This window comes from Pseudocercospora fijiensis (assembly GCF_000340215.1).
Source record: "Pseudocercospora fijiensis CIRAD86 unplaced genomic scaffold MYCFIscaffold_6, whole genome shotgun sequence".
NCBI lineage: Eukaryota > Fungi > Ascomycota > Dothideomycetes > Mycosphaerellales > Mycosphaerellaceae > Pseudocercospora > Pseudocercospora fijiensis.
In genome coordinates, this window is record NW_006921537.1 from 3,598,080 (window position 1) to 3,612,089 (window position 14,010).

The 14,010-nt window shown below is 44.7% G+C and overlaps 3 protein-coding genes across 3 annotated transcripts; 2 read left to right on the forward strand and 1 right to left on the reverse strand.

The window, feature by feature from the left end:
* Nucleotides 1–5,967: 5,967 nt before the first annotated feature.
* Nucleotides 5,968–8,568, forward strand: MYCFIDRAFT_176643 (uncharacterized protein; the record flags this gene model as incomplete). The annotated part of the gene is made up of 21 exons (XM_007930379.1): nt 5,968–6,018; nt 6,052–6,058; nt 6,085–6,098; nt 6,137–6,175; nt 6,207–6,226; nt 6,267–6,395; nt 6,418–6,438; nt 6,476–6,514; nt 6,550–6,590; nt 6,630–6,752; nt 6,789–6,879; nt 6,908–6,939; nt 6,966–6,994; nt 7,031–7,156; nt 7,181–7,403; nt 7,447–7,462; nt 7,492–7,579; nt 7,608–7,929; nt 7,964–8,010; nt 8,034–8,452; nt 8,481–8,568. 21 exons carry the CDS (start codon nt 5,968–5,970, stop codon nt 8,566–8,568), a joined length of 1,965 nt encoding a protein of 654 aa, XP_007928570.1.
* Nucleotides 8,569–8,598: 30 nt separating this feature from the next.
* MYCFIDRAFT_176644 (uncharacterized protein) lies at nt 8,599–11,364 on the forward strand (the record flags this gene model as incomplete). The annotated part of the gene is made up of 8 exons (XM_007930380.1): nt 8,599–8,663; nt 8,692–8,788; nt 8,823–8,843; nt 8,869–9,024; nt 9,050–9,345; nt 9,372–9,398; nt 11,265–11,303; nt 11,352–11,364. The coding sequence occupies 8 exons, from the start codon at nt 8,599–8,601 to the stop codon at nt 11,362–11,364; spliced, it is 714 nt and encodes a 237-aa protein (XP_007928571.1).
* MYCFIDRAFT_189512 (uncharacterized protein) lies at nt 11,291–13,903 on the reverse strand (the record flags this gene model as incomplete). Its single annotated transcript, XM_007930381.1, has 4 exons — nt 11,291–11,377; nt 11,557–13,734; nt 13,786–13,832; nt 13,885–13,903. The coding sequence occupies 4 exons, from the start codon at nt 13,901–13,903 to the stop codon at nt 11,291–11,293; spliced, it is 2,331 nt and encodes a 776-aa protein (XP_007928572.1).
* Nucleotides 13,904–14,010: the final 107 nt, after the last annotated feature.

The following is a 14,010-nucleotide window of genomic DNA, read 5'->3' on the forward strand; positions in this document are numbered from 1 at the left end:
ATAGGCTACCTTCGAAAAGAGTAAGCGCCGTACTAACTGTTAGCCTCGTACGGCGTAAGACTATCGACATTGTACTAGCTATAACACGCTCCTGCCTTATATAGGACACGAAGGGCACTACCTATTAAACTAAGGTTATACTAGATCTAGGAAATTCAGTTAGTGCCCTTATTAGCTATCGCCTAGCTAAGCAATTAGACCTTCGACAACTGCCGAAGACTGACCTACTAACCCTTGCTTGGTTTAATAACGCTCGGCACTTGACCTATAGGGCCTACTATGTTCCTATAGCTCTAAAGGACGACCTCGGAAATGAACGCCTACTAGACTTTACTGCTTACGCAGTAGATATAGACAACCTATATAGGGGAGCTACTATTGTTATTAGCAACCCTGTTCTTAAGTACTACGCTATAGCTATAGACCTAGGCCTCTAGAAGTAGCGATTTAGAATCGCTAGGAAAGAGGACATTAAATATATTAATGTTAGCGAGTGTCCTAATAATATTAGGGTCCTGTTTATTAGCAACCTAACACCTACCTTAGCTAATCCGACTACCGACCTGCTCGGTAGTAATAACGATAAACTAGTGCCCCCTAATAGCATAGATCCTAAACAACTTAGGCGCATACTAGAACCTATTCGAGAGACCTATATTAATGTATTTAAATACTACTTAGCATCGACATTGCCTATATTCAAAGAGACGGATTATAAGATTGATATTATAGAGGGCAAAGAGGTTCCTTTTAGCCCCCTCTATAACCTTAGTAAGCGAGAGCTTGCTATGCTACGTAAGTACCTAGAGGAAAACCTAGCTAATAGTCGCATTCGGTATAGTAACAGCCCTGCTAGTGCACTAATCCTATTTGTTCTAAAGAAGGATAGTAGCCTACGGTTATGCGTTAATTACCGTAGACTTAATGCTATTACTATTAAAGATCGCTGTCTACTTCCGCTTATTAATAAGACCCTCGATCGCCTTTCTAGTACCTACTACTACACTACATTAGACATTAAGGACGCCTATTATCGCATCCGTATTCGCAAGGGCGATAAATAGAAGACAGCCTTCCGCACTCGCTATAGCTATTTCGAGTACTTAGTTATGCTATTCGGGCTAGCTAATGCTCCTACAACATTCTAGTCCTATATTAATCGAGCCCTTTTAGGCCTATTAGACTATCTCTATATAGTTTACCTAGATAACATCCTGGTTTATATACATTTACCTAATATTGCAGAACACTAGGCCGTAGTACGTAAGGTCCTCGACCGCCTACGAGCCTATAGCCTATATTACAAACCTTCTAAATGCACCTTTGCTACTAAAGAGGTATTATTCCTTGGCTTCCTCGTGTTAACTAAGGGTGTTAAGGCTGATCCTAATCGGATCAAAACTATTACTAAATAGCCTGTTCCTACGTCTATTAAGGAACTTTAATCGTTCCTCGGCTTCGCTAATTTCTACCGCCGCTTTATTAAGGGCTATTTACGGCATATAATGCCCCTAACTGAGCTCACTAAAACTAAGGCTAACCCGTCTAGAGAGTTTAAATAGACTAATAAGACACAAGCCGCTTTTAACGGTCTAAAGTAACGCTTTACTAAAGTGCCCCTATTGCACTATTTCGTGCTAAGCAAGCAGATCCGAATTGAGACTAACGCTTTACAGTTCGCTATATCGGCTATTATGTTATAGCAATCAGATAATAACTATTACTAGCACCCGATTGCCTTCTTTTTACGAAAGATAATCGATGTAGAACGTCGATATAAGACCTACGAGTAAGAGCTCTTAGCAATCGTAGAAGCCTTCAAGTATTGGCGCTACTATCTCGATAGTGCTTAGCATACAATTCAGGTCTATATAGACTATAACAACCTCCGTAGCATTACTAAGGTTACTAGGGTTATAGGTCGATAGGCTAGATAGGCTGTCTACCTCGCCGGGTTTGATTTTAATGTATTATATCGGCTAGGCGTAAGCAACCCTACTAATAGCCTATCGAGGCGACCTAATTACGATAGCGAGACCTAATATATCAATTCTTTGTTTCTAACCCTATAGCATAAGATTGCTATAGCCCGTATTATTAATAAGCAAGCGCAGGATAAGCGGACTTCCGGACCCCGCGGCGGCAACAAATACTATAGCGGAGTTGTCGTTCTTCTAGTGCGCGTTAAAAAGGACGTAGATCGCTCGAGCTATAATAACTCGATTAAAGACATTGCTATCTATAGTAATAGCCTATATAGCGATAGCACTATAGAAGAGGTTACAGTAGTTCCGGCTGCTAGTACTATTAGATGTATACAATGCGTACCTCGTTCGATAGCACAGGTGCTATTAAATAACCTTGCAAATAGGGATAGTTAATCGTTTATAGATAAGCTGTTACGTACTTAGTAGAGGGACGCCTTTGCTGTCGAGCGTATTAATAAGCTTGTAAGTAGGCGGGCGACTCGATCTAGTAAGAGTAATAACAATTAGTCGATCGACGACAAAGGTTACTTAAAGTTTAAGGGCAGATACTATGTCCCCGCTAAACAATCGATTAGACAAGAGCTTTTAAAGAGGCACTATAATAGTGAGCTCGCTAGTTACTATAGTATAGAGAGGTCGTACGAGTTACTATCGCGTATATACTACTAGCTAAATAGTAAGCGGCATATAAAGGAGTATATATAGACCTATGCAGTATACTAGCGAGTTAAAGCACCGAAGCACTTGCCGTTCGGCGAGTTGTCCTCGCTCCCTGTTCTAAAGAAGCTATTCGCTAAGCTAATAATAGACTTTATTATAGGCCTTCTACCTGCTAGGCGTAGGGGCAGCAAGGACGTATATAATGCTATCCTTGTTATAGTAGATCGATTTACTAAAGGCGCTCGATACATCCCGGCGCGTAAGGATTAGACTGCTATTAATATAGTAGAGGCGCTATAGACTAACATCTTCTATACCTATTAGGGAACCCCTAAGGGGATAGTCTCCGACAGGGGCACGACATTTATATCGCACTATTAGAGCGAAATATGCCTATAGCTAAGACTAAAGCATCGGCTATTAACAGCCTTCTATCTATAGACTAACGGTCAAATAGAGAGGCAGAATGCTACCCTATAGCAGTACCTATACAGTTACATTAACGAGAATCCTAAGGATTAGGTTAATCTCCTATAGCCTGCAGAATTCGTGTACAACAACAGTATACACTTATTAACTAAGGTTTTACTATACATAGCTATAATAGGTTAAAACGCCGCGTTGCTATAAGATCTATTTACCTCGCTTAAGGCCGAGCGTAAGGAAAGGGAAGCGCGTTAAGTACTAGAGACACTAGCGGCAATAGAACGTGTCTATAAGATGCGAGAAATCTATGCCAAGATAGCTAAGAAGTTGACAAAGGCTTAAGAATACTAAAAGGCCTACTACGATAAGCGTTATACACTAATAACCTTTAAATAAGGCGATATAGTTATACTTAGCACTAAGAACCTCCGCATCCGCAAATACCTATCGCCTAATAGTAAAACAAGGCCTAAACTTGCACTAAGATACATTAGCCTATTTCGCATCCGAGAACTGAAGGGCAATAGCTAGGCCTACTAGTTATAGCTTCTACCCTATTACACTATCTATAACACCTTCTATATCTCCCTCCTTAAACTATACTACTAGCGCGAAGGCGATAAAGCGCCTACTAAGTTAGAAGAAGTCTTAGCTAATAGTGAAGAGCTGTAGTCTATAGAACGTATCCTATAGCATCGTACTAGGCAAGGTAAGAAGGAGTACCTACTAAGATAGCAAGGCTATTTACCTAAATAGGACTCGTAGGAAGCTAAAGACTCTTTTAAAGACATAACTAAGTTGTTAGATAAGTATTAGACTAGTGTAAAGAACAAGAAGAAGACCAAAAGCTTATAATGTTACTATTAAGGCCTAGGATTAATACTACCCCCGGGGTGCTATTAGCTAACTAATTAGCTGCAAGCAATTGTTAGTAATAAGAGACAATAAGACTACACTACTATAGTAAACGCGCACTAAGTGTTAACAAGCGCGCTACGACGCGTTAACTAATCGCACGCTCTTTTAAGGGCTCTACCTCTTTACTAATACGCCCTATAAGGCCTTCTCCTAGCACTTAGGTCCCCCTCTTGTTCCTTTATTCTATCGAGGCCTCGAGGCCTAGGTAATCGGCAAGGACGGCGCGGCCGGCGCGGCTATATTAGTAACAGTGTTACGGAGTATATTAATGTTTAGGAAAGGAAGGACACCGCTATATTAGTAACGGTATTGCCGAGTTATTATTAGTTAAAGAAGGAAATTAGAAGAAGGTGAAGTTAGCGCTAAGACGACTAGCGTCGCTATTATTAATATTACTTGCTATTGTCGACCTTACCTATACTAAAACTCTAAGGCACCCTTAATTAAAACTTTAATTAAACTTTGAGGCTAAGTTAAAACTTTGAGCTGCTTAAAAGATTAAGTAGACTAATAGACTAACTAACTAAGGGCAAAACTATAGAGCTAAGCTAGCTAGGGTCGATCTTGCGGACAATAGATTACTCCTCGATCTATCTAACCCTTTAAGCGAGGCGAACCTCTACTACTGCACTTATAATAGCCTTTACTTATAGAAACTAGACGAGCTATGTTTTTTCTAAAAAGATAAGATAAGATTGACAATTGAAGGCTACTAAACCCAACTAATTAGGGCTAGCGAAACTACGAACAATAATAGCCCTCGTAATAACAAGAACAAACCCTCGGAAGTAGACAACCCTCGGAAGCGGATATAGCTAGGTCTTTTAGAGTAGACGCAAAGAACTCGGTACGACATTACGCAGAATAGGGGCAGTGCTACAATACCCCGTATACCTACCTATTATAGTAGGGAAGGTGCGCTCGTATTGTAATTAGTCGATAGTCCTCAATTCTCGTAGTTATATATTACTTTATTATATATAAGGATAGCGCAGTTAGAGTTAGACATTGTATTATATTAGAGGTAAGGTTTAATATAGTTATATAATCGGTGATTGCGTATTTAATTTAGCGCGGACTAAGAAGCTTACTAGACCTACTAAGCTAGTAGCGACAGAGGTTAAGAACAGGATATAGACCGGCCGCGAGGGCGCGGCCTTTAGAAGGGAAGCGTATATTAGGACTAAAGAGGTTACACGTAATTGGCATATAACTAGGCTCGAGTGAAGCTAGGGTCTTAATGCCTTAGGCAGGGCTTAGCGCTTAGCGTTAGGCTAACTGGCCTACCTTCCTCCCTCTCCTCTTAGATCTCTATCGAATACTATACTAATTTACTACTACCCTATCTACCTGCTAACATAACCCTTCTTATAGTAATAGAGGTTAAGATCGGAATATAGACAGGCTACGAGGGCGCGGCCTTTAGAAGGGGAGCGTATATTAGGGCTAAAGAGGCTATATATAATTAGTATATAACTAGGTCGAGTAAAGCTAGGGTCTTAGTACCTTAGGTAGGGCTTAGCGCTTAGCGTTAGGCTAACTAGCCTGCCTTCCTTCCTCTCCTTCTAAATCCTTATTAAATACTACTATACCTACTACTACCCTATCTACCTACTAATATAACCCCTTCTTATATTTTGCTAGGACCTCTACTTACCTTCTAATTCCTATAGTACTATAAGCTATTTCCCTATATATAGCTAGCCGGATATGGTACTATAACGTTAGTATCCTTTAGGCTTTAGATAGTATAGTAAGTACTTATCTTTTTTACGTTCCGAAATTTAATTAGCTAGTATCTAACTAATAAAGCTAGGTAAGTTAAGGAGTATAAGGCTTATACCGTAGTATCTTCTAATTTTTTTTACGCTTTATTGCACTATCGGACTAATAGCAGTGTTTTAAGCAATAGGTGGATAGGTAGTAGCAGGTTAATCCCTTGAACGGCAGATTCGCAGCCGGACAGCTCCCGCTAATGTTGGAATACAGGCGAAGCAAGCAAGCCCGAGAGCTGTTAAAGGGCTGCGTTGCGATGATTCTGCCCTGCTACTGCTGCTAGGCATACTGTACAATGTCGGCATTGGCGCGACAGCGTATGGATTGAGGGTCAACACGATCGGTAGTAATAAGTAGTCTGATTCCAGGATCTAGGCCAAACACGTGCTGATACCGCTGGATTCTACGTGCAGGTCTTGCGGCCTCGAATTGCTTCAGTCTGATGACGAACAGGTCATGTGACGAGGTATACGTTAAACATTTGCTGACCGATTGCAGCTCAACGAGCTCTGCATGCAGAAGATTCCTGCTTCAAAGTTTGGCAGCCCCGTTTTCCAGTGTCAAGAATGCATTCATGCGATATGATGGCACTCGCATGAGACAGCCAGAAAATGTTGATGGCGCGACGTCATCGACTTGAACTTTCCAGGTGCATTCTGCGGTGGGCGAAGTCAAGATATTGACTTGTTGGCAGTCCTGTTTCTCAGCACCCAAAAGCAAAATGTCAAGCCACGATGCTCTGTGACGTGTCAGTATCTGCTATCGAGATCGTGTCGCACAGGGCGGCATCGCCACTACTACTGTGGTCCCGACTCCGACCACGTCTCAGACTTGATGATGAGACAACGGATCGAATTTGAGGCACGGTCATCAAACGACACAAGAGCCAGGAAGATGCTGTCGCGGCTATGGGGAAGGTGGATTGTGGGTTGAATGATGCCTGCTGTGTCATGGCCAGAACTCCGGATTTTGGTTCCTGCATGCGTGGACTTGATCCGGATGCCCTTTGCGGGGTTCGAGCTACCGTGAACCTGGTATGTCCAAGTCTATGTGAAGACCAAACAGGGAAGCCTTTTGTGATATCGGCCCGTATGCACGAAAACGATGGATGGTGCTCGGGAGCCGAGCAGACTGCCGAGGAGCGGCACATTTGACGATCAAGACATCTACAGTATAGTTGAGCACAACAGGTTTTAGATTGTCGGATGGTATTTGGCCCGAGGAAAGTGAGGTGTCGGATGGTTTGTCATGCTGTGATGTAGCTTGCCGCAAAACTGATCATAAATGTCGAGCAGAAGCAAATCTCGCTTATTGGAGCAGGTCTGGTTCTTGTCAGACTCGAGGCCCGAGGCGCCGTGGTGGCACCAAACCAGCTGTACCACAGGAGAGTGCCATGTCCATCAAAATTTGAGGGGTGCCGTGAAAGTGTTCCAAATTGCACGGAACAGCACCAGAATACTTACACGACAGAGGACACCAAGTCCATCACGCACGATGGGAGTCGTGTCCTCCCCAATCCCCCCTTAGACGTGCTGCTTTTGGCGGTGGATGTCGAGAGTCGAGAACAGTGTCAGGAATCCAGGCCGGCGGTGTCCTGTCGGCCGGCAGTGCTGGCGTCTGATCCATCTGCTCCCCGTGAAGGCTATTCTGAAACGAGATTGCCTCAAGCTTTGCGGAGCCTTCTTCCTTGCTGAGTGGGGTGCGGGTGCGGTGTGGAGTGGAGGAAGCTTTTCCGTCTTTCTCACCTTAACCACCACTTCATACACACATCGACATCGCATCGGCCTCTCACATCACCATCGATCGCGCGAGTCGCCTCATTGGAGCAGTCGCTGACAGGACAAGCTCGGCGATTTCCCTCGCGCGCAGTATGACTCCTGGCTGATGAAGGGGGCTAGCATTTCCCCGATGAAATGTAATAAGGTGTGGCCTGCCAACCAACGCGAGCGGCGAGCGCGTGCTGCGATACGCATTCCCGAGGCGTGGCACGCTGCGTGGGAACACTGGACCGTCGACCCGCCAAGCCCGCAGCCGCCACGCAGATCATCAAGGCTGCGGCAGCTCTGCAGGCGATGTTCCGAGAGGAATACTGTCTCCCGTTCGCAACCAGAAACAGCGTCTGGCGGTGAGATGTGCTGGCATAGCGCGGCATCCCACGGCAGTGCTGCTTGGCCACTGTTTTTGATACATGGCAGCCAACCCGATTGGCGACCACGCCTTTCCCGTGTTTCCTGATCCCAGGGTATTCCTAAAACCAGTATTTAGGGAACGCCTCTGCGCATCATTCCTCCTATCGACTCTCCTTTCTGTCACCCCACAACGCTGACACACGACGTTGCACGTTCACAATCCGATCAGGTATATATTCTGGCCAGCCCTACACACCGACGCCTGGAAATCCCTTTCTCCACAACCCCCGACAACTCAAGACCTTCAAGTTGCCTTCAAGTCATTCACAACACCCTCACACAAACCTCAACCACCTCATCCTCAGCAATGACGGACACCATGCCCATGCCTTCCGGTGTACAAATCCCCCGCAACGACTCCTTCTCGGCGGAGGATTTCACCAGAGCCTTCAAGGCCTCAGCAACCAAGCCACGCAATGACCTCTCATTACGCATCGCTCCATCAAGGGACGAACCCTCCGTGCCACCGCCCTCGCCGCGGACATCAAGACCCTCGTCAGTCTACGGCGACCGAAAAAGATAGAGATCTGTCTCACAAGCTGGTCTTGGTTGACATCATCATAAGCGACTTCATTCATCAGCGTCCAGCGATGCCTCTTGATCACGAATAACTACATCACTTTACTCGCACCATCAAATTAATGAATAAACATGACACGGCACAATTCACGCCGCGCGCATCATTTTGTACTGTTCGGACATTTTGGTCATGGCGGAGAGGCAAGGCAGGGCAGGCTACACGTTGTTGTATCATTTGGGAAAGAAAACGGACTTGTAGCAGCGCTACGCCGTGGCGGTCAAACGGCGCAAAGGGACATTTTGGTTTTTTTGGTCATCAAACCTCTACACATTTCTTTTTTCAAAGAAAGCTCGCCAGTACGTATTGGTGAGGCAAGGACCCTAGAACTCAGGGTGTACTTTGGTTCTATTTAATTGCCGAAAAATCCAAACACCACTGTACTTCGGACTGCGAGTCTATCATCATCACACCTGCTCATGATTCCACCATTTTTTTTTCTCCGCAAATTCACTCAGAATGTAGATCACGCCATATATGTACTGTACATGTACATGCAGGTGTCACAACTGCAGCTGCATGAACATAGTAACCGCCGTAGACGTATATGTACTAATACATGCTCGCTGAAAGTATCGAACGAACGATCGAAACAAAAAATCTGGATTCTATTCTATCTATCTCCGCATAAAAAGCAGTCTGTTCCAAAATTGTACAGTACATTAGCAAACTCCCCGTCCCCGCAATCCGTCGGTGCTGCGGTGGAATTGGATATCATTTTTTTTCTATTTCATCGAAGCTTCGTTGAAATTCCCGAGTCTCTGGAACCTAAGCAAGCTATCCCCGTCCTGTCCCCGTCCCCTCCCTCCTTGTCTTCCCTTCCCTTGTCTTGTATAGGACGATTAAGCGAGATGGCGGACGGGGGTGATCCCCGTAAGCGGTAGCTAGCTTGAAAACGTTAGACGTGGACTTTTTAAAGGTGCGGATAATTCCTTTAGGTAGTACGCTAGCTCTAACTAGCTAGATGCCGTTTTTAGGGATTACCCCCGTCCGCTATCTCGCTTAATCGTCCTATACTATAGATCGCGATATTGCCTATAGGAAGCGTAGGATGTTACTATACGACTAGTGTTTATATATAATATAGCTCGAAGAGCTATATAAGAAGCCTAAGGCGACGACTCGGAGTAGCTAAAGTCTTATCTAGGACGCCTATAGTAGGCGTAATCTAAAACGCGTATAGTAAGTTATATCTAAAACGCTAGTAATATTAATCCGGAACGCGTTATAGGTATTAGAAAGCACTATTTAGAAACGCTTATAGCGAGCACTATTAGAAACGCTTATAGTAAGATAGTCTAAAATATCTATAGTAACTACTTCCGGAATACGCTTATAGTAATTACTATCCGGAATACCTATAGCGAGTACTATTCGAAATATCTATAGTAAGTAGTTCTTTCTAAGTCGGAACGCTTATAGTAGGTACTATCTATAAGGCGTATAGTAAGTCTAATCTAAAACGCTTATAGTAATTTTAATCTAAAACACTTATAGGAATTCTTATTTAGAACGCTTATAATACTAAGTACTATTTAGAACGCGTATAGCAAGTCTAATCTAAAGCGCTAATAGTTAGTACTACTATCTATAACGCCTATACTAAGTTTTATTTAGAACGCGCTATATAGTAATTCTAATAAATCTAATCCAAAACGCTTATACTAAGTCTTATCCGGAACGCGTATAGTAAGTCTTATTTAGAACGCTAACAGCAAGTACTATTAAGAACGCTTATAGCAAGTAGTACTATCTAAAATACCTATAGTAAGTACTACTTAGAATACTTATAGCAAGTCTAATCCGAAACGCCTATAGTAAATACTACTAAAAACACTTATAGCGAGTAGGTATATTTGAAACGCTTATATAGCGAGTAGTACTATCTAGAACGCGTAGAATAAGCCTTTCGAGTATAGCGTATCGAGTAAATACCGCTAGATTAGGCTACTAGATTAGGCGCAAACGACTAATATTATATCGGAGTTACTACTATTATAGCGGCGAAGCGTTACGATATATACTACGACTCCTACGCCCTCTAAACTACTCGCGAACTAAGAAATTTTAAAGTTTCTCCGTAGCGACGAATAATTAGAGTTAGCTTTTAGCTCGTTTTAAGCCGTACTAGGCCTAAAGGGGCCCTATTTTTTTATTAAGTTATTATATTTTAGATCTCCTTTTAGAATTTAAATTTTAGATATACTAGAGATATACTATATACTATCGAACTATATTTACGACTACGACTACGACGATAATAGATATAGATATATTTAAGAAAGTTTCTCGAATATATATATACGTTCTATTATATATATATCGAAAACATACTTCTATATAGAGTAGTAGGATCTTTATATAGAGTACTAGAGAGTTTTTTATTACATTCTATATAAGTTATCTTATATCTAATATCTAGCTAGCTAGCATTAGTCTCTAATAAAAAGCTATCGACCTACCTATATTATTTAAGTTTATTCTTAAAGCAACTAGACTACTAGAATACTCTAGGAAAATAGAAAGTTGCTTTTTTTTTAAATTTTCTCTCTAGTATAATTTAATTCCTTTATTATAGAGATACGACTTAGGGAATTCTCTTCTCTACGCTCGAGAAAGCGGTATGTATTTAATGTTTATTATAAATTAGAGGTAGAGGAAGGGATTTGGGTGAAGGGAAGGATTGTTCTAGATTGTTAAACTCTCGGATAGTGCAGTGCGAAAGTTGAGATGTAGCGTTGAAGAGGACAGGATTTCTACGGTTGCAGCGTGATGATTGTGTCGAGAATTGTAATTGCATATGCGGCTGCTTGCGAGTGTGGCACTGTGATGAGCGTGGCATGCTGGAGTCAGTAAATTTTCTTTCACTCTATTCCTATCTCTGCGCGGAGTTGGTGTCCAGGTCCATCAGCGCGGCTTCCATATCAGCATCGTCCTCCATATACTCTTCCTGAGCTTCTCTCATTGCAGAATCATTGTTGCCGTAGTCGCCATTCTCATCGAGCTTTGGTTGAGAAGCCGCGACCTTCTGCTGGTGGGCCACCAAGTCTTCGTAACTCCACGTACTGATACCCTCTTGCATGGAGATGGGAAATGGCTGACTCATCTGCTTCAAGAACTTCTTTGCGGCGGCAACAGCCTGATCGACAGACATGTTGGTGTCGCTATCCATGAGCTGGTTGTTGATCCACTTGGGCAGTTGGTTCCGCTTCTTGGCGAAACGCTTATCCGCCATGACCATGACGCCGTAATCGTCTTTGCCACGCAACACACGACCGAGACATTGTGCGCAGTGTCGCATCGCATCGAAGGAGAGGAAGTCGTTTTCCTTAATCCGGTAGGTCTCGCGCAGAAACTCGAGGCGAGCTTTCAGGATGCGCGATTCTGTGTATTGAAAGGGCACGCCGATGCAAAGCACCGTGCGACCATAGTGGTGATCGAAATCGATCCCTTCAGACACCTTTCCTCGTGCGACACACAGCAGTACAGCACCTCTGCCGTTACTGCATGCCGTTCGATAGGTCTCCAATGCGAGAGAGGTCTCTTGACTATCCGGCGTTTCTACCAGAATCAGCTTGCTCTTCCACACCGAATCGAGGATACCCATAGTCTGCCACATTGAGATGACGCTCTCCATGTATAGGTAAGATGGAAAGAAGACCACGATCCCATCCGGTGTCAGCTTGGAGAACTCGATGAGAAGGTTGCCGTAGTTGCGAACGTTGGCTGGATCGTTACGCGTTTGGAAGCCCGAAGATATCTGGCCCTGATCGGAGCCTCGTGTCACGATCATCGGCAAGAAAGACTTTCTCGCCAGCGTCATCGTGTATGATTCTTGAACTACACACTCAAAGCCCAGCATTTTCGGATACATCTCCAGAGGTGAGATTGTTCCAGAGGTGATGATGACTGAGCTGAAGCGGTCAAAAACGGGTTTGATCGCTATCGCTGCATCGAGGCATGTGAAGTGGAGGATCGGGTTCGGGACGGTAGCAGTGTCGGATTCATATGGTTCAAGGATCAGCAAGAATCCAGTATCATAGGTAGCGGCGAGTGTTGCGAACGTTGCCACTTCCTGTAGTGGCTGATAGTCTTCGATGTTTGTGAGTTCCAGTGTGCGGACGAGAGAGGTTAGACGTTCGGCACAAAAGCGGAGCGGTTTTCTCTCGATGAAGGTGAGCTCTTTGAGATGTTGCAGAAATGACGGCGGCGTTTCCGAGATGACGTGTAACACCTTCATACGTGTTTTGAGGTATTCGATGAATCGCTTCAGGAAGGCGACGAAGTGTTCAGCTCTCCGGATGTTGCCAGGGACCGCTTCTTTTAGCAAGTCGTCTGGGAGAGCTGGATTAGACATGAATGCTCCTTCGTCACGAGCCGCGTCGGCTTCTCGTAGACCTTCGACGAGCTTTGCATACTCATTCTGAAGTTTGTCTGCATCAGTCTGCTTCATCGTGGTAATTTCTCTCTCCAAGTTGGCAGCACCTCTGGCAGCCTTCCGCAAGGAGTCTTCGGTCAGGTCTATGCTCAGCGATTCGATACAGACGTTGTCGATGTTGTGTGCCTCGTCAAAGACGACGATGCAGTCCTTGGAGAGCTCTCTCGACACCCGCTCCGCAATCTTTGGATCCAGGAGATAGTGATAAGAATAGATGATGACGTTGCAGAAAGGCATCATCCGACGCGCGGTGAAGTAGGGGCACTGTTTCTGTTGCTCTCCATATCGCAGCATGCCATCGAGCGTCCAGACTCCTGGCGGGATCAGGTTGTGTGGCTCAAGCAGGTCGAGATTGTCGTGGTAGATGCACACGTCGACATCTTCGCCACGATCCTTCTTCTCCTTGACGAAAGCAGCCGTCAGACTTCGACATCGCGCATCTACGACCGAGCCGCTCTTCTCCTGTTTGACGGATGGATGCAGGCAAAGATTCTTGCGACTCGTGAGGCCCAGTCCTCTGAAATCCTCGGCATGCCCGAGCTGGTCTGATCGGTACTTCATCAATGCTTTGAGTTCGGCGAGCGCCTTCTCGATCTCCGACATGGTTCGCGAGCAGTAGATTAGCTTCCGATGCTCGGGATAGTGCTGTTGGTACGCGACAATCAGCGAAAGAAGCGACACGGTCTTTCCCGTGCCTGAAGGCATCTCCAATACGCAGTGGCCGCCGGAGTCGAGGGTCTGCTTGAGCGCGCACATGTACTCCTGCAGTCTGAAGTAAGCGCATGCTGCGGCGTCTTAGGGAGCGATGCGTACATATTGCTCGGGATATATTCTGGGGTATGGAAAGAGCACGGGAAGGTCTGCCCCGGTCAGCGCATTGCCATTGCCATTCGACCGCCACGGAAGACTCGCCTCCAATATAGAACTTCATCTTGCATGCCCGAAGCTAGCGCCTGGCGCCTCGCATGCCGATCTGCTGAGGACGTGACCGTGACCACGCTCATCAATTGCAACGTCGCTCCTGAATTATGAATGCAG